This window comes from Salmo salar, chromosome ssa04 (assembly GCF_905237065.1).
Source record: "Salmo salar chromosome ssa04, Ssal_v3.1, whole genome shotgun sequence".
NCBI lineage: Eukaryota > Metazoa > Chordata > Actinopteri > Salmoniformes > Salmonidae > Salmo > Salmo salar.
In genome coordinates, this window is record NC_059445.1 from 40,765,858 (window position 1) to 40,787,735 (window position 21,878).

At 45.4% G+C, this 21,878-nt stretch overlaps 1 protein-coding gene and 1 long non-coding RNA gene across 2 annotated transcripts; one reads left to right on the top strand and one right to left on the bottom strand.

Annotated features, from left to right (window-relative positions):
- Positions 1-1,021: 1,021 nt before the first annotated feature.
- On the bottom strand, positions 1,022-15,353 carry LOC106603077 (pleckstrin homology-like domain family B member 2). The gene is made up of 17 exons (XM_045716244.1): positions 15,004-15,353; positions 13,106-14,142; positions 12,112-12,446; positions 9,583-9,652; positions 9,219-9,359; positions 8,797-8,934; positions 8,201-8,329; positions 7,361-7,627; positions 7,189-7,278; positions 6,856-6,990; positions 6,537-6,636; positions 5,666-5,861; positions 4,214-4,304; positions 3,983-4,129; positions 1,765-1,984; positions 1,295-1,380; positions 1,022-1,178 (listed from the first exon to the last, which is right to left on the bottom strand). Exons 1-17 carry the CDS (start codon positions 15,056-15,058, stop codon positions 1,038-1,040), a joined length of 3,378 nt encoding a protein of 1,125 aa, XP_045572200.1. The 5' UTR covers positions 15,059-15,353; the 3' UTR covers positions 1,022-1,037.
- Positions 15,354-16,508: 1,155 nt separating this feature from the next.
- Positions 16,509-19,566, top strand: LOC106603078 (uncharacterized). Its single transcript, XR_001328366.2, has 3 exons — positions 16,509-16,606; positions 18,960-19,222; positions 19,445-19,566. It is a non-coding gene; the product is annotated as an uncharacterized lncRNA (long non-coding RNA).
- The last annotated feature ends 2,312 nt before the right edge of the window (positions 19,567-21,878 follow it).

Sequence of the window (21,878 nt, forward strand, 5' to 3'; positions counted from 1 at the left end):
ATAAAAAAGGCACAATATACAATGCCAAGTTCCATTAAGACATTTATTTTAAGTATTTTAAGTGCCCTGGAATGTTTTTGCCAACTTATTTAGCTGTGTGGCACACACTAAATGTATATACATACACACAGATCGTCAACGCCTTCCACACCCTGTAAGTATTCCTTTGCAGAGCCTTTAGGTTCCATTTACATGATTTACATACAAATAAGTATGTCTTTGGTACATAGTGATGAGAGGAGGTACTTTTCAAACCCTTCAAGTCTCTGTCGTTTTAGGATTTCCCCTGTTGACCCCACGTTCCTGAGCAACAGTAAGGTACAAAAGACGCATATCAGTTATGTGCATCTCCTTGGCTTTTCCAATGGAGGGCGCTATTGTCCTCTGTCTGTGCAGATGCTAGACAGTCCCCCTGGAAGGTTTGGCACATCAGGAAAAAAAAAAAAAAGACTGTCCAGCTGGAAGGAAAACAGATGGAGAGCTTTGGTTGACCAATCAACAGCCGGCTCAACTTGGATGATGAGAAGGACGAGACAGTAACCTCTAGTACACTGTTAGCCTATCAGACTGCATAATACACCCTAGACAGCAACTCAGGGGCATTAATGTTCCCAAAATATCATGAGGGTAAACCATGTGATTGTGCCAAAAGGCTTCTCTCACACAAAACGATAAGTATTCGAATCTTCTTAGATTGTCCTTTCCAAATGAACAAGCGACACTGGGCACCTAATCCTCCAGAGGAAGTAATTCCCTGCCAGACTGAAGTATCAGATTACCATCGCATCAGCCCCGGAGGAGGAGGAGAGAATTGGGCTCACTGAAGTGAGACCGAAATGAAAGTGGCTGTAAAGGTAAAAACCAGGAGGGTATTGTGCTAGGGTCACAGATTCTCAATCCTGACCAGTCACATTGCTTTGTCTTTGAGGCAGCGATGGGACTGGAGGAGAGGATATCTCCTGTTGATTTGTCATCTGAGAGTCTGTGGTCAGAATGTGGTAAGAGCTCCTGACCATAGGGGGGGGGGTTGGGTTTGTTCAGACCATGAAATGCATGTATCCTTCAGCCCCGGTGACAATGACGTCCATCCAGATGCGCATGGCCTCAGGGGAGGGAGACACCATGTAGTAAACTCTGTCGTGGGTCTTCACGCTGAACGTCAGCGATGGGTTCGGGCTCTGTGAGGGTGCAAGAGAGGGAGAAAAAAAACGATGTCAAGTCTAGTTTAAGAAAAATGGTGCTTCTTACCTTAAAAACAAGGATACTAGAAACGTGTGAATAATTTTTACCTTACCTTGTGTGCATTCTTTAAATGATCATAGTAAACCTCTTCTATGGCTTGGAAGTAGATGACTCCTTTCATCTTGGCCTCGTGTTTGTCTGGAACAGAGCACATAGCATTGGAATGACTACGTTTATGGGTGGTGAAACAAAAACATGACGTAAATCAAAGCACTTCCTAGATTTCCAGAGCAAAGCAGCATAGCCTGATGATGATATCATCGCTGCTTTTCTTTCAGCGCTCTGATTGATCTACCAATTACAGACGCAACAGACAGACATTTACATTTTAGTCATTTAGCAGACGCTCTTATCCAGAGCGACTTACAGTAGTGAATGCATACATTTCATACATTTTTTTTCTTCCCCCCCCCGTACTGGTCCCCCGTGGGAATCGAACCCACAACCCTGGCGTTGCAAACACCATGCTCTACCAACTGAGCCACACGGGGGAGAAAGAGAGAGAATGGAGGTTCTAATCACCTGCATAGTAGGCCAGGGTCCTGCGGTTCCGGTCGAAGACAAACCAGCGTTTCTTCCAGGTCTTGATCTTGCCACCCATCTTGACCAGGAACCCTCTGCAGGTTTTATCAGTGATGGCCAGGTGGTAGCAGTTGTCTGGGTTGTGTCCAGCTGCCTCGATGTGACCATGGAGGTCAAAGTCATCCTTCCTCTGAGGGAGGTAGCGTGTCATTGGCCGGGCCTGGGGACAAGAGTAAGGGGTAGTCTGTGTTGAGCCAATGGTTAAAAGCTACAATCAAGTTGAAGATCTGCTAGACATTTTTATTTCAAAATGTCTTGAATCTTGTCTATTTAATGCCAGGCACCACAACCTAATAGGGTAATATTCCCCCCTTACTCATATCACAATGATCTCTTACCAGTTGAATGTAGACAAAACTAATAACTACACAAACAAAATGTGGGGTTCAACAAGGGTTCTTCTAAGATCCCCATAGGAGGGGGTTCTTGCAGGAACTTAACTGCCCAACTGAAACGTTTGGATTTGAATTTGAAAGGACAGCTGGTGGAGACACTTAACTGAACAATGTAAAAAAATCTCTTCAATTTAACTAAGGTAAGATTTGTCCCTCGTGTGATCTCAATGTATATTGTTTTATGATGATACCAGCTATCTTTTCATATGTGTGCAAATCTTTCTAAAACAGAAAATGGACACAATTCAATGGATATCAATCAACAAAGAGGTTAGAATAGGCTATAAGAATATGTTGAAGGCTAGCTGTATTGAGTGCTGATGACTGAACTGCGCACTTTTCTCTGTGTCTGCAGGTATACAGACAAGGAGGCATACAAAGGTATGTAAATTGGTATTGGTATGTAATGCAGATCACATTTACCATCCTCCTCCCATACCTCGTCAATGAATATCCTATAGGCTTCTACATTATGGACAAGGTATGTGTATGAAAACTATTATCAAAACAGCTGGCTGTCTAAAGCCTTCAGAAAGTGCTTTGAGCATTCTCCTGTCACTAGGCAGATAATAGGAGCTCAGTTTCTGAGTGGACTGCCTGGCAACAAAGGGATTGGATATGCGCGGTCACACGAGCACGCTGTTCCTTCTTTTTCTCCTTGAATGAATACGCTATTGTCCGGTTGGAATATTATCACAATTTTACGTTAAAAATACCATAAAGATTGATTTTAAACAGCGTTTGACATGCTTCTAAGTACGGTAATGGAACATTTTGACTTTTCGTCTCTGGTTCCGCACTCGCGCGTTATGCCTTTGGATAAGTGAGATGTATTTGGACATAAATCTGGATTATTTGGAACAAAAACAACATTTCTTGTGGAAGTAGCAGTCCTGGGAGTGCATTCTGACGAAGATCAGCAAAGGTAAGAGAATATTTCTAATACTAATTCTGAGTTTAGGTTGCCCCGAACTTGGCGGGTGTCTGTATAGCTCACCGTGATGGCTGAGGTATGTACTCAGAATATTGAAAAATGTGCTTTCTCCGTAAAGCTATTTTAAAATCTGACACAGCGGTTGCATCCAGGGGTAGTCTATCTATAATTCTTTAAATAATTGTTATATATTTTGTCAACGTTTATGATGAGTATTTTTGTAAATTGATGTGCACATTCACCAGAAGTTTTGGTGGGAATACATTTTCTGAACATCACGCGCCAATGTAAAATGATGTTTTTGGATATAAATATGAACTTTATCGAACAAAACATACATGTATTGTGTAACATAATATCCTAGGAGTGTCATCTGATGAAGATCGTCAAAGGTTAGTGCTTCATTTAGCTGTGTTTTGGGTTTTATTGACACATGTCCTTGCTTGGAAAATGGCTGTGATTATTTTTGTCTATGTACTCTCCTAACATAATCTAATGTTTTGCTTTCGCTGTAAAGCCTTTTTGAAATCAGACAATGTGGTTACATCAAGGAGAAGTGCATCTTTAAAATGGTGTAAAATAGTTGTATGTTTGAGAAAGTTGAATTATGACATTTTGTTGTTTTTGAATTTGCCGCCCTGATATTTCACTGGCTGTGTCCCGCAGGTACCTAGCCCATAGAAGTTTTAAGGGACCAAAATACAAAAAAAATCTCTAAATTGATGAGTAGAATGAAAAATGTCATTGCAGCCTGTGGTGCCTCGCCTTAAATTACCATGCGTCTGAAATGATTGGTATTGTGATTCTTGGCCCATCCTATATATCCCACCTGTGCCCTCTGTTTCTCACGTAGCTTCACCTCCCTGTCGATCATCTTCTGCCTCCTGTTGGTCTCCTCCTGCAGTCTCTTCTCCAGGTCCTCCCTCCTCCGCCGCTCCTCCTCCAGGGCCTGCCTGCGCACCTCCATCTCACGCTCCTACACACGCCACACAACGATAGTTACAGCATGGTCTCTCACACACACAGGTAGAGATGGGGTTGCTTATGAAGGCTTCATTACCCTGTGCTCAAGGAGACGATTCTTATCAGCCTGGGCCTCTCGTAACAAACGTTCCATCTCTTCAATCTTTGCTACGTTGGATGTGCTGGCACTGTGGGGAAAAAAAAGAGAACCAGAAACACACATCAAGGAAGAGGACACACTCTCACCAGGAAAGGACTGTCCATCCTGGAACCGATTAAGTGTGAGTGAAATTCCAGACTAAGGCCTTTACTATAAAGTTAACGTTAACACTGCACCTCTGCACCAGTCATAAAATCCCATTACGTACAACGTATAGACACTACATTCTCGCTCGTGTTTTTCTGTCCTGTAAATAACGTATGGACTGACCAAGATCACATTCACACACTAAACCAGTGGTAACTCAGAGCTGTTGCGTAGTGTACAGGATTAGTAACATGCAGAAAGCACACCTCTGCTGCTTTTAAAACTGTCTGTGAGAAAGCCGGACAACGTCTGGTGAAGCCACGTTGTTCAGCCTCCTCACCGACAAACGTATAACATACAGATTGTGCAGGACTATCACGGTACATCCAAACGTCTGCAGCAATAGATATAAACATAGATTTACCACTGCAACGAGATTATCCTGAAGATTTAGAATGAGTTGAATAGTTTCGCTTGGAAGAGCGTAACATCTAATGGAAAATCCCAAACAGTTCGCAGAACCACGTTCCTGTTGTCAAGCGTAACCAATGAGCATAATCAACTTTTGTCAGAGAGTTGAACTGATTTCATCTAACTCCTTCCTTCCCACAAGAACTGCCATTTAAACAATAACACACAAGTCGCAAACACTTTTTTGACCTAAAAAGTGTGTTGTTTGCGACTTGTGTGTTATTGTTTAAATGGCAGTTCTTGTGGGAAGGAAGGAGTTAGATGAAATCAGTTCAACTCTCTGACAAAAGTTGATTATGCTCATTGGTTACGCTTGACAACAGGCACGTGGTTCTGCGGACTGTTCTGCGGATGCAACACAGTACTTTTGGTTTGAACAAACACGGCCTCCTCTCTACAACAGACAACCTGAGCGAGCACCGACACACACAAGCGAGCCCTTTACTCACATTAGATTCAGCATCCTGGCACTAGCCCAGCGACACAGTAACAGTACTGATGGTTTGGGTTCCCACAATGCTCTAATAGGTGGTCGGGCCAATTCACTGAGAGCACAGATGTGTTTGTGACCCGACACTCCTGCACCAGCCTCAGCCACACCCCTCCCTCACAGAATTAGGAAAGAACCATACATATGGAATGATGCTGAGTCGCACATTTCTCTAATTCATCAAATGTCTCTTACGGCCATGTCACCCAGCTCTCCTCTAGAACAACAAAAAGAAAATGCTATTTTCAACTAATGTCACATTGAGCTATCAATGGTGCTGCTTGAACCACGGTCCTATGTGGACAGTTCGCTCTCTCTCTCTCTCTCTCTCTCTCTCTCACCTGGAGATGTTGTCTGGGGAGCAGGCAGAGATGCTGGTCTCCATGCTGTCAGAGCTGTCCACGCTGAGCGTGTCGAAGGCATGGCCGTTGTCTGCGTAGTGGAAGGAGTCCAGGAAGACGTTGGACTCTGAGACGGTCCTGCTACACAGGTCAACCAGTCTCTGTCTGTCCTCACTCACGTACAGGTGGCTGTGGCCTGCTGAGAGACAGACGGACACACAGACAGACATACTCTTTCTACGGCCTTTTATCAGATTAGATGGAAGATGTAAAAAGGTTTGTCGCTGGTTAACTGTCCCAACTTGATTGCAGTTGGTCCGAGGCCATTGCTGGTACACAAATAGTACATTTCCTCATAACACTGAAATGGGCATGGTCTTTCAACCCCTTCAGAACTGTTTCCAAAGTCTCTTGTTCCTTCCTGCTGGAAACATCATCAGAGTAGAGGATCCTGAACATGTCATTGCTGCTCAGACCGATTCTGATGGAAACTGGAGGAAGGATGTGGCCATCCATGTTAACTAACAGACTGACCTGTAATGTGGACCAGGTCATGCAAGACAGGGAAAGCTACAAATGTCTAATCCTGCAGCATGTAGCTAGCATGCGGTGAGAAACAGGCAGTAGGTTAGGGTTAGGGAGCGAGGCAGGGAATCCAGGGATGAGAGAAAAGGGCAGAGCGAGACAGAGAGATAATACAATGGCGTTGCTAGATGAAAATAAACAAAGCTCAGAATAAAACTTCAAAGAGAAAGTTTCCTTTCCTCCAACTAACAGTTTCCTTCTAGACAGTACTTCATTAGAGGCATCATTTACTTCAACTTTGGAGTATACACAGATATCGTGTTCACAAAACAATGTTTTGGCTCACCCTTGAGCAGGCGTTGAGATTCCAGATCTCTGGGAGAGACAGAGAGGCCCCGGGGGATGGCACTACCACAGCTGGAGCTCTGGGACAGGGGCACGTGGGACTGCAGAGTAGACAGACAGACAGACACACAGAGAGAGAGAGAGAGAGAGAGAGAGAGAGAGAGAGAGAGAGAGAGAGAGAGAGAGAGAAGAGAATGACCTGGTAAGTGTCTCTCTAACCCAAAGCTCCAGTAATCAGATGAGGGGACTCTGGCATTCAATGGCATTAACAATAAATATTTCAATTATGTGCAACGGGGAGGTTGGTCCCCCATGCTCACCTTAGAGGACAGGCTGCGGCCCAGAGTGGAGCTGCTGTAGTGACTGAGGGCCTGCTGGCTCCTCTTACGGAGATGGTCACTGAGGTGGGAGTTCTCCTTACTGCCCCGCCTCCTCTCCTCCAGAGAGCGGAAGTGCTGCAGAGACCAGAACAGAAACATATGGAAATGATAAAAGCTTTACATTCATTGAAAGTGGTGGTTTTATAAGGCAACTTCCTCTGTTGTTAGGAATTCCAGTCATGCACTGAAGGGCTCTTAGTACAGACACAGCTGCCCTCTGCTGGTCAGACATACACTATGCACTGTGAGTAGTGAATGAATTGTACAATATACCTCTTTCATGGCAACAGGGTTGTTAGGGAAGGCCTGCCCTCCAGTCACTTCAGCATACTTCCTCTCCAGCGAGGCCAGGTTCTCCCTCTCCTAGAGACACACAGACTGTCAGTCAAACAGCGGTGCAGGCAGTCAGATACAAAACAAAACCAGTAACCAAAAACCCTCTTACCCTCTGAAGCATGAGGAGCAGGTTGTTCTTCTCTTTCAGAAAGCTGTCCTTCTCTCGCTGAGACTGCTGGGTAATCTGTGTAGACTGCTTCTTCAGGGTCAGGAGTCTCTCCTTGCGTGTGACAGTACTGCGCTGGTAATCTGCTATCTCTCGGAGTAAATGCTGGTTCCGACCCTCCTTCTCCTCGTCCTGATGACTCTCTCTCTCCAGCTGCTGGAACTCCAGGTCTTCAAACCACTTCCTCTCGGCCTCCAGTACCTCCACATCCTGACGGACACCGCACACACGTACACATCATATAAGATAGAGCATGCACTGGCTTTAAGTGGGTCAGTGTGTGGAGGATTTCAACTCAGACAGACAAATACATTTCCATGTTACAGACAAACAGACCACAGTAACGAACTCCATTTCTCCTGTAATGCCAGTTAAATGCATTAGCTGGATAACAACATACATCTACTCTCTGAGCACATCATTCAAGTCACTGCACTTTCCTTACTTGGCTATCTCAGTCTGAATCATAGGGGAGAGACCATCAAGTGAAACCAAGATCTAGAAAAGGCAGGGGGGATACGAGGACATCTAGAAAAGGAACTGTCTGAGTGAGGCAGCGGGGATACGAGGACATCTAGAAAAGGGAGCGGATGGCCAAAAAGGAGGATTCTGTGTGTGCCACAGAAATAGAATGCAAAAGCAAACACATGGAAGAGGAGGGTGAATTACGAGGAGGAGGAGCGAGGGAGGGAAGCAGAAAGCAACACGTTAAAAGGGAGAAAGGCAGCCATATTAACTGAGGAGGACGAGGGTCCAGTTAGGAGGTTGTTGTGTCTTACTGACCCTGGAGAGCTGCTGCTGAAGCTGCTCCTTGAGCGCCTCGGGACAGTTGTCCAGCTGGGTCCTCTGCTCAGAGACGAGCTCCACCAGCCTCTCTAATTTTACCCTCTCAGCATCGAGCAGGGCTTTCTCCTGCATAGTCGTGGACACACACACACACGCACAAATGCATAGGCACATACGCACAGACACAAAGGCACGCACACATGCATACACACACACACACACACACTAAAACATATGCGCAAGTGCGCACGCATACATGCGCACACACACACACGACAACAGAGAGAGGAAAGAGAGTGTTAGTGAAGGGAGAGAGGAAACAAAGTGGAGGAATGGAGAAAAAAAAAGAGGAAGGACTGCTCTACTGTACTCAGACCTGTGGACTGGACTGCTCTACTGTACTCAGACCTGTGGACTGGACTGCTCTACTGTACTCAGACCTGTGGACTGTAGATTCCTCCTAGTCAGATTCTTACCACTGACATCCCGACTCCCACATACTCTGTCTCTCTGTCCGTCTCTCCCCCTCACGTTCCCTGTGTCTGAGAGCAATGACATCCAACTCAGGGCCGGACTACGTCTGCTGCACTTACCTGGGACTTCTCTGTGAGGGCAGTCTTGTCAGTGCTGCCAATCTTCTCATTGAGTTGGTCCAGTACCTCCTTCTCCCTCTGTAGCAGGGCCATCTCAGAGACCTGCTCCCCCTCCAGCAGAGCCCGCTCTACCTCCATCTGCACGCCACACACACACAGGTAACATTATCCCATTGACCGACACAGCTTTAAATTACAATGATCCATAACTCTAGATAATTCGCTCCCAAAAGCCAGATACCAGCGCTAACCCCCACTAGTATCATTACCCAGCCACCACTGTAAACATTCATTTCCTAACGCCACAAAGAATTCCAACTCATAAACACACACACGTCAACATTAACTCCCACTGACACAAACATCAAACACCCGTTCATGCGTGCAGCTCCGTTCACAATCCCATGGCGTGCGCCGCATACCTCTCTGATGGACTCCTCCATCTGGTTGTCCAGGTCTTTGATCTTCTGCTCCACCTCCTCTACGTTGTTCAGCACCTGGATCCTCTCCTCCTCAATACGGCTCACTTCCTGTTTCAGATGCACATCCTCCGCAGCCTGCTGCTGGTGATATTACGGAACCATCGTTAGTCCACGAACTGCATCTACTCACAATGTGTGTTACTGTCAACACTGTGATGATGTCATGTCTAAATTATTATAAAGGCCCACGCCAGGATCATGCCTCTTGTTTAAAGATATCCACTGTTGTACACAGAGGTATGGGAAGAAATGTGTTATGTTTTCTTCACATCCTGTAATTCCTTCTCATTTGTTGCCATAGTACGTCGGTGAGATGGAGCTGCCGCAGATTGCTGTGAGTGATGGCGAGGTGGGCTAACGCTCCTGCCTCGTGTCTGTAACGCAGAGGAAACCCAAGTCCTTCAGCAGAACAGGGACTGGGTTACTCATACTCTGCTACATCCGAAGGACTCTACCGTACAAGCCATGGGCATGTCCTCTATCAGTCAGAGAGGCCTGCTGCCACCAGACAGAATCAAAACACCCGCTCCTTCTCATCAGCCCCAGGTCAAATCCACACACATGCTGCATCTGACACATCACAGCCTCTACAATATCTGATTCCTACTCCACCTAGGAGCCTAAAGTAGTGCTGGTCTATAGCGGTCTGAACCGCATGTGGCAGGCAGATCGCAGTCCTACGATTTATGGGCTGTTTCAGAGACGGTATTTGACTAACTGTTCCACTGTTCCACTGCCAGGTCTTAGGAATGTGAGTCGGAAGAAGAGTGGATTGGGAGGTTCAGTAACTTGTGTCTTTAATGGGTCTCTGCCTCTGCCTCAACAAATGATATCGGAAATGTATTCTCTACATGCAATGAAACATAATGCTAATCTGGTAGTCAGGGAATAAAGTAGGCCCCAAAATATTTATTTTTTTCCAAATTAAAAAGGTAGTATGATTTTCTATTGAAATGGTATAAATATTCATATCAGCTACAAAGCAGGTACTGGGTATTGTAAGTACTGTAATATTAAGAAAACATCTGTAGAAATACTTTTCTCTTACACACCGTATGCACGCACACACATAGAGAGAGAGAGTTATTCCACTGGGGTTAAAGTCATTTCCTGCTCCCCCTCCTTTCAGATGGTTTGAGCGACTTAGGGCTGTAACTGAACTATTCCCCAGAGAACTCCATTAAAACCAAACACAGCATTAAGTCATTACTGCTCTAGAGTGGAAAAATGCCACAGTTTTAACAGCGATAATATAACTCTAATAGTTGCACTGGGACTGAAACGGGGACCGGGGTTAGGTGCAGAGTCAGACTAAGCTCCTGGTGAAAGACAGAGGAACCAGTGGAGGTGTACTTTGTGTTTAAATACAGCCCTATAGGGAAAGTATAGGATATATCAGGAGGACTCCTTATATCGTCAGCAACACTGCTGCATACCTCAACCCCCACAGGGCTACATAGTTTCCACTAACTTGTGTACTCACATACCCTCTAATGATGGGGTGTCAAACATACAGCCTGCAGGCCGGTTTGGCCCGCGATCCGGTCCAATCCGGCCCACAGGTGGTTTGAGTAAAAAAAACCGTGTACACCCCTTAAAATCAGTGGATTCGGCTATTTCAGCCACACCGTTTGCTGACAGGTGTATAAAATCGAGCACACAGCCATGCGATCTCCATTGGCAAAAGAATGGCCTTACTGGAGACCTCAGTGACTTTCCAGCAAGTCAGTTTGTCAAATTCCTGCCCTGCTAGAGCTGTGCTGTTATTGTGAAGTGGAAACGTCTAGGAGCAACAACGGCTCAGCCGCAAAGTGGTATACCACAAATCCTCACAGAACGGGACTGCCGAGTGCTGAAGCGCGTAGCAACACTCACTACCGAGATCCAAACTGCCTCTGGAAGTAACGTCAGCACAATAACTGTTCGTCGGGAGCTTCATTAAATGGGTTTCCATGGCCGAGCAGCCGCACACAAGCGGCATGGTGCAAAGCTCGCCACCATTGGACTCTGGAGCAGTGGAAATGTGTTCTCTGGAGAGATGAATCATGCTTCACCATCTGGTAGTCCGACAGATTAATCTGGGTTTGGCGGATGCCAGGAAAAAGCTATCTGCCCGACTGCGTAATGCCGACTAACATTTGGTGGAGGAGGAATAATGGTCCGGGGCTGTTTTTCATGTTTCGGGCTAGGCCTCTTAGTTCCAGTGAAGGGAAATCTTAACGCTATAGCATACAATGACATTCTAGACGACTCTGTGCTTACAACATTCTGGGCTCCCGAGTGGCGCATTCATCTAAGGCACTGCATCTCAGTGCTAGAGGCGTCACTACAGACCCTGGTTCAATTCCACCTCACTAATGCTGTTATGGCTGAATGGAAGCAAGTCCACCCCAGCAATGTTCCAACATCTTCCCAGAAGAGTGGAGGCTGTTATAGCAGCAAAGAGGGGCATAACTCCATATTAATGCCCATTATTTTGGAATGAGATGTTCGACGAGCAGGAGTCCACATACTTTTTGTGATGTAGTGTACTTTAACATGACTAAAAACGTAATGTGTGTATTTACATTCACTCTGTCATAGGTGAGCACACGCAGCTATGTCAGGAAATACTGTGTCATGCAGATGCTTTGATAAATCACTCCCATACACAGAATTCCTTGTTTCTTTTAATACTCCCCCCCCCCTCCCTCCCACTTTTTCTATACACTTTTCACTGTGTGAGTATGTGTGCTCCACATGTTTGTCTGTGTATATTGAAGTGCTTGTTTGAGTTTTGAAAGGAAAGACCTCCGGTCTCAGGACAATGTAAGACATGTCCCCCAGGTCTTACCTTGGCTCTGTGGTGAGGGGAGGTGCACTGCTGCGCAGGCTGAGAGCAGGTGACTGGGCCCTGGCATCCCTGTGCCCGCTGTGATGGCGCTCGCGGACATGCCGCTCCTCTGCCAACTGGTATCCCTCGGCTCTGGTGCCAAAGCCGTTCTCCGGGGCAGTGCCACTGACGCTGCCAGGGGAGTCGGAGAACACCGAGTCATCATCAGACACCTGCAACTTCTCCAGCTCCTTGTTGATCTTCTGCAGGTCGGAGACGGCCAAGCCTCTCTGGTCCCGCTCCACACGGCCCAGCTCAGTACACAGGCTCAGGATTGTCTCCAGCCGCTGGCGCTCCTACACACAGATGGGGAGAAACCAGTGGTCAACACAGTCACGTATACAGCCAATATACCACTCAGATTGTGATACTGGGGTCCAATTATTTCGTAGATGGGTGGTTTCATCTAGTTACAGTCTTTCGTCAACACAATGTGATCATGTGATCACCCATAAGCACGATCAAACAACCTATAAAAACGCCCCATAAAAACACAATAAAACCAGAGAAACCAGATTTTTAAAGGGATTTTGATGTGCAAAATTGTATCCAGTGATTTTCTGAGGAACCCAAAGTTCAAAGGAGTTGTAACCAGTCTGACCAACTGGTTTTATGGCGTACCAGTCTGAATGGCTTCCATCTCTTTACAGCAGGAGTGAGTGTGTGTTCAGTCAATTAAACAGGGGGCTTGTGAAACATGGTGAGAACTAGTCAGAAAATCCAATTAGCCTTCTCAAGTAACAGAAGCTGAAATCAAAGCCCCATAAACACTTTCATGTTTTCATAACAGTCCCTAGTGAAGAGACTGGGGACCAGATGAACTGGCAGAATGAAACCAGGTGTCTCAGTCACACAATCAGAACCTTCTAGATTAAACTCTAGACTGAATAATAAAAGCAGGATATTATCATGGCAGAATAATAATGAATAGGAGTAAAATAATTGTTTCTCTCACCAGTCTCTGCACCTCCTGTTCTCGGAGCCTCTCGTCTCTCTGGTGCATGTGGTAGTCTCTCAGCTCCTCCTTCCCATTCAGAGAGCTGATGCTGCCCCTCCTCGATCCCGGCCCCAGTCCCCCCTTCCCAAAGGACAGCCTCCTCTCGCCCAGGCCCAGGTCCAGGCAGGGTGAGGAGCCCTGCAGGCCCCCTCCCTCCAGCTCACAGCCCAGAGAGGCCAGGCTGGCCCGGCGGGGAGTACCCGGTACACTGGCTGTGGCTGGCACAGTCACGTCTGGCGGTCGCTCCAGAGAAAACAGGCTGCGCCTAGACTTGGAGGAGAAGGACACAGAAATCTTCTCCCCTCTGTGGGAGCCCATGGAGCGGCGTGGTGGCAGGGACAGAGCCGGGGAGTCAGCCGACCGGTGGAGGCGGGGTAGAGAGCGGCTGTGGGTAGAGCCCAGGCCGTTGAGTGACCCTGTAGAGTACTTCCTCTGACGTGGTGCAGGGTCCATACCATTGTCCACGTTCCGGCCCTGGGCGTATAGCCTGCGGCCTAGACGAGGGCTGGAGGGCATGCTGGCCGCCCCGCTGTGGCCCCGAGGTGGGCGGGGGGCAGGCTCCCCATAGGAAGCGGAACCATTCCACATGGACAGCAGAGAACTGGCTACAGGGGGGCGGCGACCATCAGAGGAGTTAGAGAGGAGCAGGCTGTCCTGTGATTGGTGGCGTGAGCGTGTGTATGGCGGGTTGGGGCTGAGAGGACGCTCGCCCTGGCGAGGGGAGGGGGGCATGCTGCTGCTGGTCATGTAGGGGAGGCCTCTGGAGGAGAGGGGGCGCTCAGCGCTCCTGTGGGCCATGGGGGACAGGGGGCTGGGAGGGGGCAGGCTGAGGTAGGTGCGGGTAGATTCTGCACTGGCCCTCAGGCTAGCCTCTAGAGCACTCTTCCTGCGCTGCAGAGTCTCCATCAAGTCCTGCAGCTCCGCCTTCGAACGGGAGCCTCTCATCACGGTGCCACCCACTGAGCCGCCATTGCTGTGCTCAGTCTTCACACAGTCTGAGGAAACATCAGATGAATAGAACTCTCGTTAATGTGGATATATGATCCGGTCTTGGAGCACTCTTATAAACACCCTACTTCAAGCCTAACACCTGAGCTGAGAGAGACTGAGGCAATCAGACTGAGTGTGATCTAATAACCAAACAGTGATCAGCCCCTGCAATGTGCTGACGAAGGAGGGAGAAACCAGTGAAGAACTCCCCTCAGACGGTTCTGGGCCCAACACAAACAGAGTCTGTGGTTAAGGAAAGCTTCTTCTAAAAATGGAAAAATGCTGGCAGAGCAAGACGGGCCAGAATGCCTTTGTACTTTCTAGCACTGAGGGACAGCCTGGACCCTGAGCACCTCTGTCAGCACACCCCTTCCTCCCACAGAACCGGGCCCTGCATGCTCTGAGGCCAACCGGGCTGGCTGGCCTCAGACTTGGTTTATCTGTGCTTACATGCTGTCATTTGTTTTTCTCAGCGGATAAACTCACACTGCATAGCGGAGGATGTGGTGGTCTTCCATTTATTTATACCTTACATGGGCAGTTTGACCAAAGTACTTTGGCTGTGTACATAATCATTTAGCTGAAGAGTATAACTACAGTGTCAGAGAGACGGACAGAAAGACAGAGAACAAGCCCATTCTGGACTCTAAGAACCACTTCCATAACACACATCAATCACACTGACACCTTGGTACATCTGGAGGTTCCTCATGCAAGGGGACAAGAGGGATAAACAGGGGACAATTGCAGTAGGTATGGGGGAAGTAGAGAAATGGGGTTAAGAGGCTAGCACAAGGAAAGGAGAAATGGTTGTGTGTTGTCTTCGGGGTTGTGGGAGAGAGAGAGAGAGAGAGAGGGGTTCCTACCTGAGCCGTAGCCCATTGTGGTGACAGGACTCTTCTGGGGCAGCATGCTCTTCATTCGACTGGCCTCCTCTGGGTGGTTCAAGTGGAAGAAGTAGGATTCACCTAGACAGAGTGTACCCCAGGAAAACAACACACACAGTTAGAACTGCACTCTCTCACAAATACACACACATTCAGGAGAGTACTTTGTAGAATATATTGAACACAGCCATGCGCACACACAACCAAGTAGTCATTACTGTGTGTATGTAAAAATGGACTCCTTCTCAGAGCTTCCCATTAAAATAATTGTTAAACTCAAATCAACTCACACACACACACACACACACACACACACACACACACACACACACACACACACACACACACACACACACACACACACACACACACACACACACACACACACACACACACACACACGAGAATGCTTCTCGGAGCAGAGCTTTGCTGAGTTTCCGCCGATTCCATCAATATCCAAATAAAACACATTGTTTAATGCAGAGAGCAATACAAGATACTGTCACCTACACCTCAGACCAGTCAGTATGTAGAGCACACTACAAAATACCCTCTGTTCTCCAACACCATCTGGAGCTGAGCAGCTAAATGAGAAAACCTTACAGAGTAGGAATACAGTAGTCTGGCTGACGCCTGATTCAAAGTCCTCCTGACTTCAGAGTCTGGAAAAGCTGTTTTGATAATGTCAGCACGATGCGTTGATAATAAAGGCGGCTATGCTTTTTTTTTTACTGATTGGTTCTCCTCTGTGTCTTTCTCACTCAAACACCCACTTGGGCAGTCACACAGAGCCCCCCCCCGAGCGCTGCCCCCCCCTTCCAATACAACTGCTGGATTTTGTTATCCAAACAACGTGAGGTCTCAACCCCCCGGGGAAATAAAACATCTGAGAAAACCAATCAAACTCAGCCAGAAATAAAGTCTGAGAATAGTGCCTTTACAACGGCCTCCTATCCAGACCAGTGTGTCGGCTCTCCCTCTCTGATCACGTGAGTCGAGACAGCCTTGCTAGGAAAACAGATCCCAGGGAAAGAATTCAGGCTCCAGTATTAATGATATCTGAGATGGAAACAAAGTTCACCTCACTTTTGTGGGCAAACAATGGATGGCTGAGAAGGCTGCTCTTTGTCCCTGAATCAATATGCTGTTTACCCTTTATCTATGTCATTGAACTGAGCGGTCTGGTACACTTTGATGATTTCAGCTATATTTACTCTCTGAGACTGGGGCTCTGACAGAGATATACAACTCCCCTCCCCCAAACACACACAAGCACGCACAGATGTACACACACACACACAGAGTCTTTGGGTCTGATAATCCCAAGGTTTCCTGCTCCACCAGGCTGATGGCTGGCTAGCTGGAGGAGGTTCTTCAGGAAGTGGGGGATCCTTTTATACAAATCAGCTACAACCCACAATCCATCAGCATGAGTTCACCCTGCTCTGGCCACCTAAAACAGCTTTCCCTCATACGAGGAGTAGTGGGCTTTTAAACCAACACCAGGGCAACAAGGCAGAGCAAAAACAGAGGATTTCTTTCTTCAGGGAATCTCAATTCACATAGGATGCCTCCTACACATGTGGGTTCTACTCAATGTGTGTGTGTGTGTGTGTTATACGACTAGCCTTACACTGGAACTAGGGTTAATTTGTGTAATAATATAGTGGGCTGTATATTACCAGTGGTGGAAAAAGTACCCAATTGTCATACTTTAGTAAAAATATAGATACCTTCATAGAAAGTTACTCAAGTAAAAGTAAAATACTTCTTGAGTAGATGTCTAAAAGTATTCGGTTCTAAATATACTTAAGTATCAAAAGTAAATGTAATTGCTAAAATATACTTAAGTAGCAAAAGTAAAAGTATACAACTTCAAATTCCTTCTTTTAAGCAAAGCGGACAGCATAATGTTCTTGTTTTTAAATGTATGGATAGCCAGGGGCACACTCCAACACTCAGACATCATTTACAAAAGATGCATGTGTTTAGTGAGTCCGCCAGATCAGAGGCAGAAGGGATGACAATGTGTTGTCTTGATAAGTGTGTGAATTGGTCCATTTTCCTGTCCTGCTAAGCATTCTAAAATGTAATGAGTAGTTCTGGTGTCAAGTAAAATGTATGGAGTAAAAAGTACATTTATTTTCTTTAGGAATGTAGTGAAGTAAAAGTTGTCAAAAATATAAATAGTAAAGTACATATTCACAAAAAACTACTTAAATAGTACTTTAAAGTATTTTTTACTTAAGTACTTTACACCACTGTATATTACTAACTGATAAGACCTCTAACACGTTTTTCAACAAAAAAAAACATTTGTGCAACAACTTAGTCCTCTATTAAAAATATGTATACTACAGAGGATGGTGTTGTGGTACTGTACCTCATATGACCAAACACCCAAGGCTTAGGGAATCACCCTCTCACAGATTCTTAGCCCCTTCTGAGAATTGTACACCTTTTTGTCTAGTTGATTAGCCACATAATGACTGATAAGGATATGGTTACTCCGCAGCAGAGGTGTCATAATTAGGGGTCCAATGCGCAGCCAGCTCGACTTCTCTTTAAACTCTGCATGTATCTGCTGTTATCTCCCAATCATATCAGAAAACAGTAAACACAAGTGATCAAATTATAAGCATATTCTTGGAATTAATTAAGTAGGCCTACAATTTTTTTTTAATCCGAAGGAGTAGGCTATCAAACCACTTCGGGGAAACGGTACCACCATTGAAAAGTACTTAAGGAAAGCGCACTCTGACTTTCCGAGCAATTCAGCTGGAAAACACCCATACATTTATTCTTAAAAATAAAACGAGAATATAGCCTATTTTGCGGGCAACTCTTTCAAAGACAAGTAACCCAACGGAACCATGCCTATATTTGAACAATGAAACAAACCGGAGTTCGAGAAAGATGAACCGAACGACTGGTAAAAAAAAAAAAAAAGGTTATTCTCCAGAAAGATAAGAAGCGAGACCGCGGCGCTGGGTGAAACAGATGCGCATCTACTCTGCCTCTTGCAGCAACCGATAGGTTTCGCCAAACTTTTGATAACTTCTGAGATTTCTTTGTTCAGAAGACGACAACTAACCTTTGTGTGCTGTCTCATTCAAACTGTTGCGCGCTGGTGATGGACAACACTCCACTACCTCGGATTAGCATGACAATAGGACAGAGACGATGCCTGCTGCTACCTTGACTGATTCCTCTGACGCTCCTCCCCATCCTCAGTCGAAGCCCCAAACCCGCGGACTGCGCAAATCTGGTTGGTTGATTTGGGTGGTCGCAGACGCGCTAAATGGGGGAGGGGAGGGTGCTTTGGTGGGACGGGGGAGAGGGAAATAGGGGACCGGGTAACGGGTGTTTTGTAACCGCAATCCTAATCGACCCACGCTGATAAAGCATGTCTAAAACATCACTACATTACGCAGATCTCTAATCAGTGCATACGTTTATTTCATTCCACTGTATGTTCCCCCTAGGACATTCAAAACGACAGTATCAAGAGCCACTACCTGTTATAAACCTATAACAATTTCCAAACCGACTGCTTGAAAACAGTAAACTGATACTACAAACACTAACAAGTAACAACTATTACTTACAACAATAGGCCTAACTAATATTTTTTTTCTTTACACACTAAAACTGGCCCATGAGGCACAATGACCCACACCTGTATCTCATTTAGCAGAACCAGACACTACATCTGCAATACTACTGGCACATGTTTTGCTTTACAATCAGATTGCAATTCTATAACAAACATTTGGCGAAACAACACACAATTCTCTACCTTTGGCACAATCTTCAAAACTAAAATCTCTTGTGCAAATGAAAAGCAACACTGTTCAAGGAGCTAAACTCAATTTATCATTTTCACTCTTCACATGTGCAAACACTAATTGCGTAAATGTTCACTTTGCAATCAGACCTTTGGTATGGATAAGAAGGCCACTCCTGTGTTTGGAAAACAATGGAAGCAAACTTTGCAGAGAGAGGTGGAGGGTGGAGGTGGAGGAAGACCTAGACCTAGACCTAGAACGAGGACAGTAATCTCTGATGCAATTCAGGCTGTGGTAGACCATGTGGTCAACCATGGTTTGACCTTGAGAGAGGCTGGGCAGAGAGTGGAGCCCAATCTGAGCCACTTCACCGTAGCATCCATCATCCGGAAGTTCCAAAATGAGAATAGGTATGTACTGCAGACATTGGACCTCTCTACTACTTTTACTACTTGACAGTAGAACAACATAAAGCACAGTAAAGACTGTAGATTCCAATACATACTAAAAGGGGAAACAAAGTCAATGTTTCATGTATTACTATATGTTTGAAATGGGTAGCTATACTACTTTGTAACATGTTTATCTTGTATGTACTGTAGTGTTTACTGTACGCTATTTTGTTTTTGTAGAACTGAAAGACAACCACCACGTGGGTGCTAGAACACGTCTATTTACAGACGAACAGGAGGCTGCCCATTGTGCAAATGGTAGTTGAAAATAATGCCATTAAACTGCAGGAAATCCAACAACAGATGATGAAAATCCTGCCATCTTCCATAACATCAGACTGAGTTTATCAACCATACCCCACATCCTTAAACATCTCCGGATGAAGCAAATATACAGTCCCATTTGCAATGGCGGTTTTTAGCATGTAAATATTGGTGGGGCAAACGCCATTTTTTGAAAATGTTATGCATGCCAGCAAAGCCACAACACAACACTAAACAATACATGAATTGCACTATAACGGTGCCCACAAACTGTTAGGGCCTACATAAAGCTGTCCCAACAGCAGAGTCCCAACAGCAGTCCTAACACCTTACCACTGCTACACCTGGCTATCAGCGGAGCCTTGTCTGGCAGTCAAACAGTTCATTTAGCCTCATTTACTGCCTTTTAAACGGTGGTGTAAAGTACTTAAGTAAAACTACTTTCAAGTTAAGTCTTTTTTTGGGGTATCAGCACTTTACTTTACTATTTACATTTCTGACAACTTACTTTTACTTCACTACATTCCTAAAGAAAATAATTTTCGAATGCTTAGCAGGACAGGAAAATGGTCCAATTCATGCACTTCTCGAGAACATCCCTGGTTATCCCTACTGCCTCTGATCTGACGGACTCACTAAACACAAAAGCTTCACTTGTAAATGATGTCTGAGTGTTGGAGGGTGCCCCTGGCTATCCTTAAAAAATAATACAATTATCCCATCTGGTTTGCGCAATATAGGAATGTGATTTATACTTTTATGTTTGATACTTAAGTATATTTAAAACCAAATACTTTTACTCAAGTAGTATTTTACTGGGTGACCTTTACTTGAGTCATTTTCTATTAAGGCATCTTTACTTTTACTCAAGTATGACAATTTGGTGCTTTTTCCACCACTGCTTTAAAAAAACATATTGGACTTGCTTAAACAAATGTGGTTTCTACTGACAATTGAGATGTACAAACTATGGCATAAGGCAGGTATTCCCAAACTGTACATTTTTTTTCCCCTTCACATTTTCAAGCAGTCCATTTCTATTTTCCAACGGGGCTATACATTTGGGTGAGTTTTTTTTTTTCTCGCCTGAGTAGCCTCGTTTCACTGCCAAAAAATAAAATGTAACCATCTAGTGTTCAGCGAAATAACAACAATGTCAAATACAGGTAGCCTAGTCAAAGAAATAACATCCAATCACATTAACCGTTACTCTCTCGTGGGAATTCTACTAACGGTCCATATGTAGCCAAACGTAGCTGCTGCTCATGTTGGTATCTGTACTGATGGCGCAAAAGCCATAACAGGGAGACATAGTGGAGTGGTAACGCACGTGCAAGCAGTTGTCCCCGACGCCACTTGGGTACACTGCAGCATCCACCGAGAGGCTCTTGCTGCCAAGGGAATGCCTGACAGCTTGAAAGACGTTTTGGACACTACAGTGAAAATCGTTAACTTTGTTAAAGCAAGGCCCTTGAAATCATGTATTTTCTGCACTATGCAATGATATGGGAAGCGACCATGTAACAATTTTACAACATACAGAAGTGCGCTGGTTATCAAGGGGCAAAGTATTGACAGGTCTTTTTTTAATTTAGAGATGAGCTTAAAGTTTTCTTTACTCACCATAATTTTCACTCGTCTGACCGCTTGCATGATGACGAGTTTCTTACACGACTGGCCTATCTGGGTGATGTTTTTTCTCACCTGAATGATCTGAATCTAGGATTACAGGGACTCTCCGCAACTATTCAATGTGCGGGACAAAATTGAGGCTATGATTAAGATGTTTTTCTCTGTTTGCATTAACAAGGACAACACACAGTTCTTTCCATCATTGTATGATTTTTTTGTGTACAAATGAACTTAAGCTTACGGACAATGTCAAATGTGATATAGCGAAGCACCTGAGTGAGTTAGGTGCGCAATTACGCAGGTACTTTCCCGAAATGGATGACACAAACAACTGGATTCGTTATCCTTTTCATGCCCTGCCTCCAGTCCACTTACCGATATCTGAACGAGAGAGCATCATCGAAATTGCAACCAGCGGTTCTGTGAAAATTTTATCAGAAGTCACTGTCAGATTTCTGGATTGGGCTCAGCTCAGAGTATCCTGCCTTGGCAAAACACACTGTTAAGACTGATGCCCTTTGCAACCACGTACCTATGTGAGAGTGGATTCTCGGCCCTCGCTAGCATGAAAACTAAATACAGGCACTTTTTCCAGACTGTGTGTGGAAAATGATTTAAGACTGAGACTCTCTCCAATACAACCCAACATTGCAGAGTTATATGCATCCTTTCAAGCACCCCCTTCTCATTAACCTGTGGTGAGTTATCCACCATTTTC

Coding starts and splice junctions, on each gene's coding strand:
- LOC106603077 (XM_045716244.1), bottom strand. CDS start 15,058: ATGAAGAGCATGCTGCCCCAGAAGAGTCCTGTCACCACAATGGGCTAC. Junction 7,628..8,200: donor TTCAGCAGCAGCTCTCCAGG/GTCAGTAAGACA, acceptor GGTGTCCGTCAG/GATGTGGAGGTACTGGAGGC. Junction 6,991..7,188: donor ACCCTGTTGCCATGAAAGAG/GTATATTGTACA, acceptor TGGTCTCTGCAG/CACTTCCGCTCTCTGGAGGA.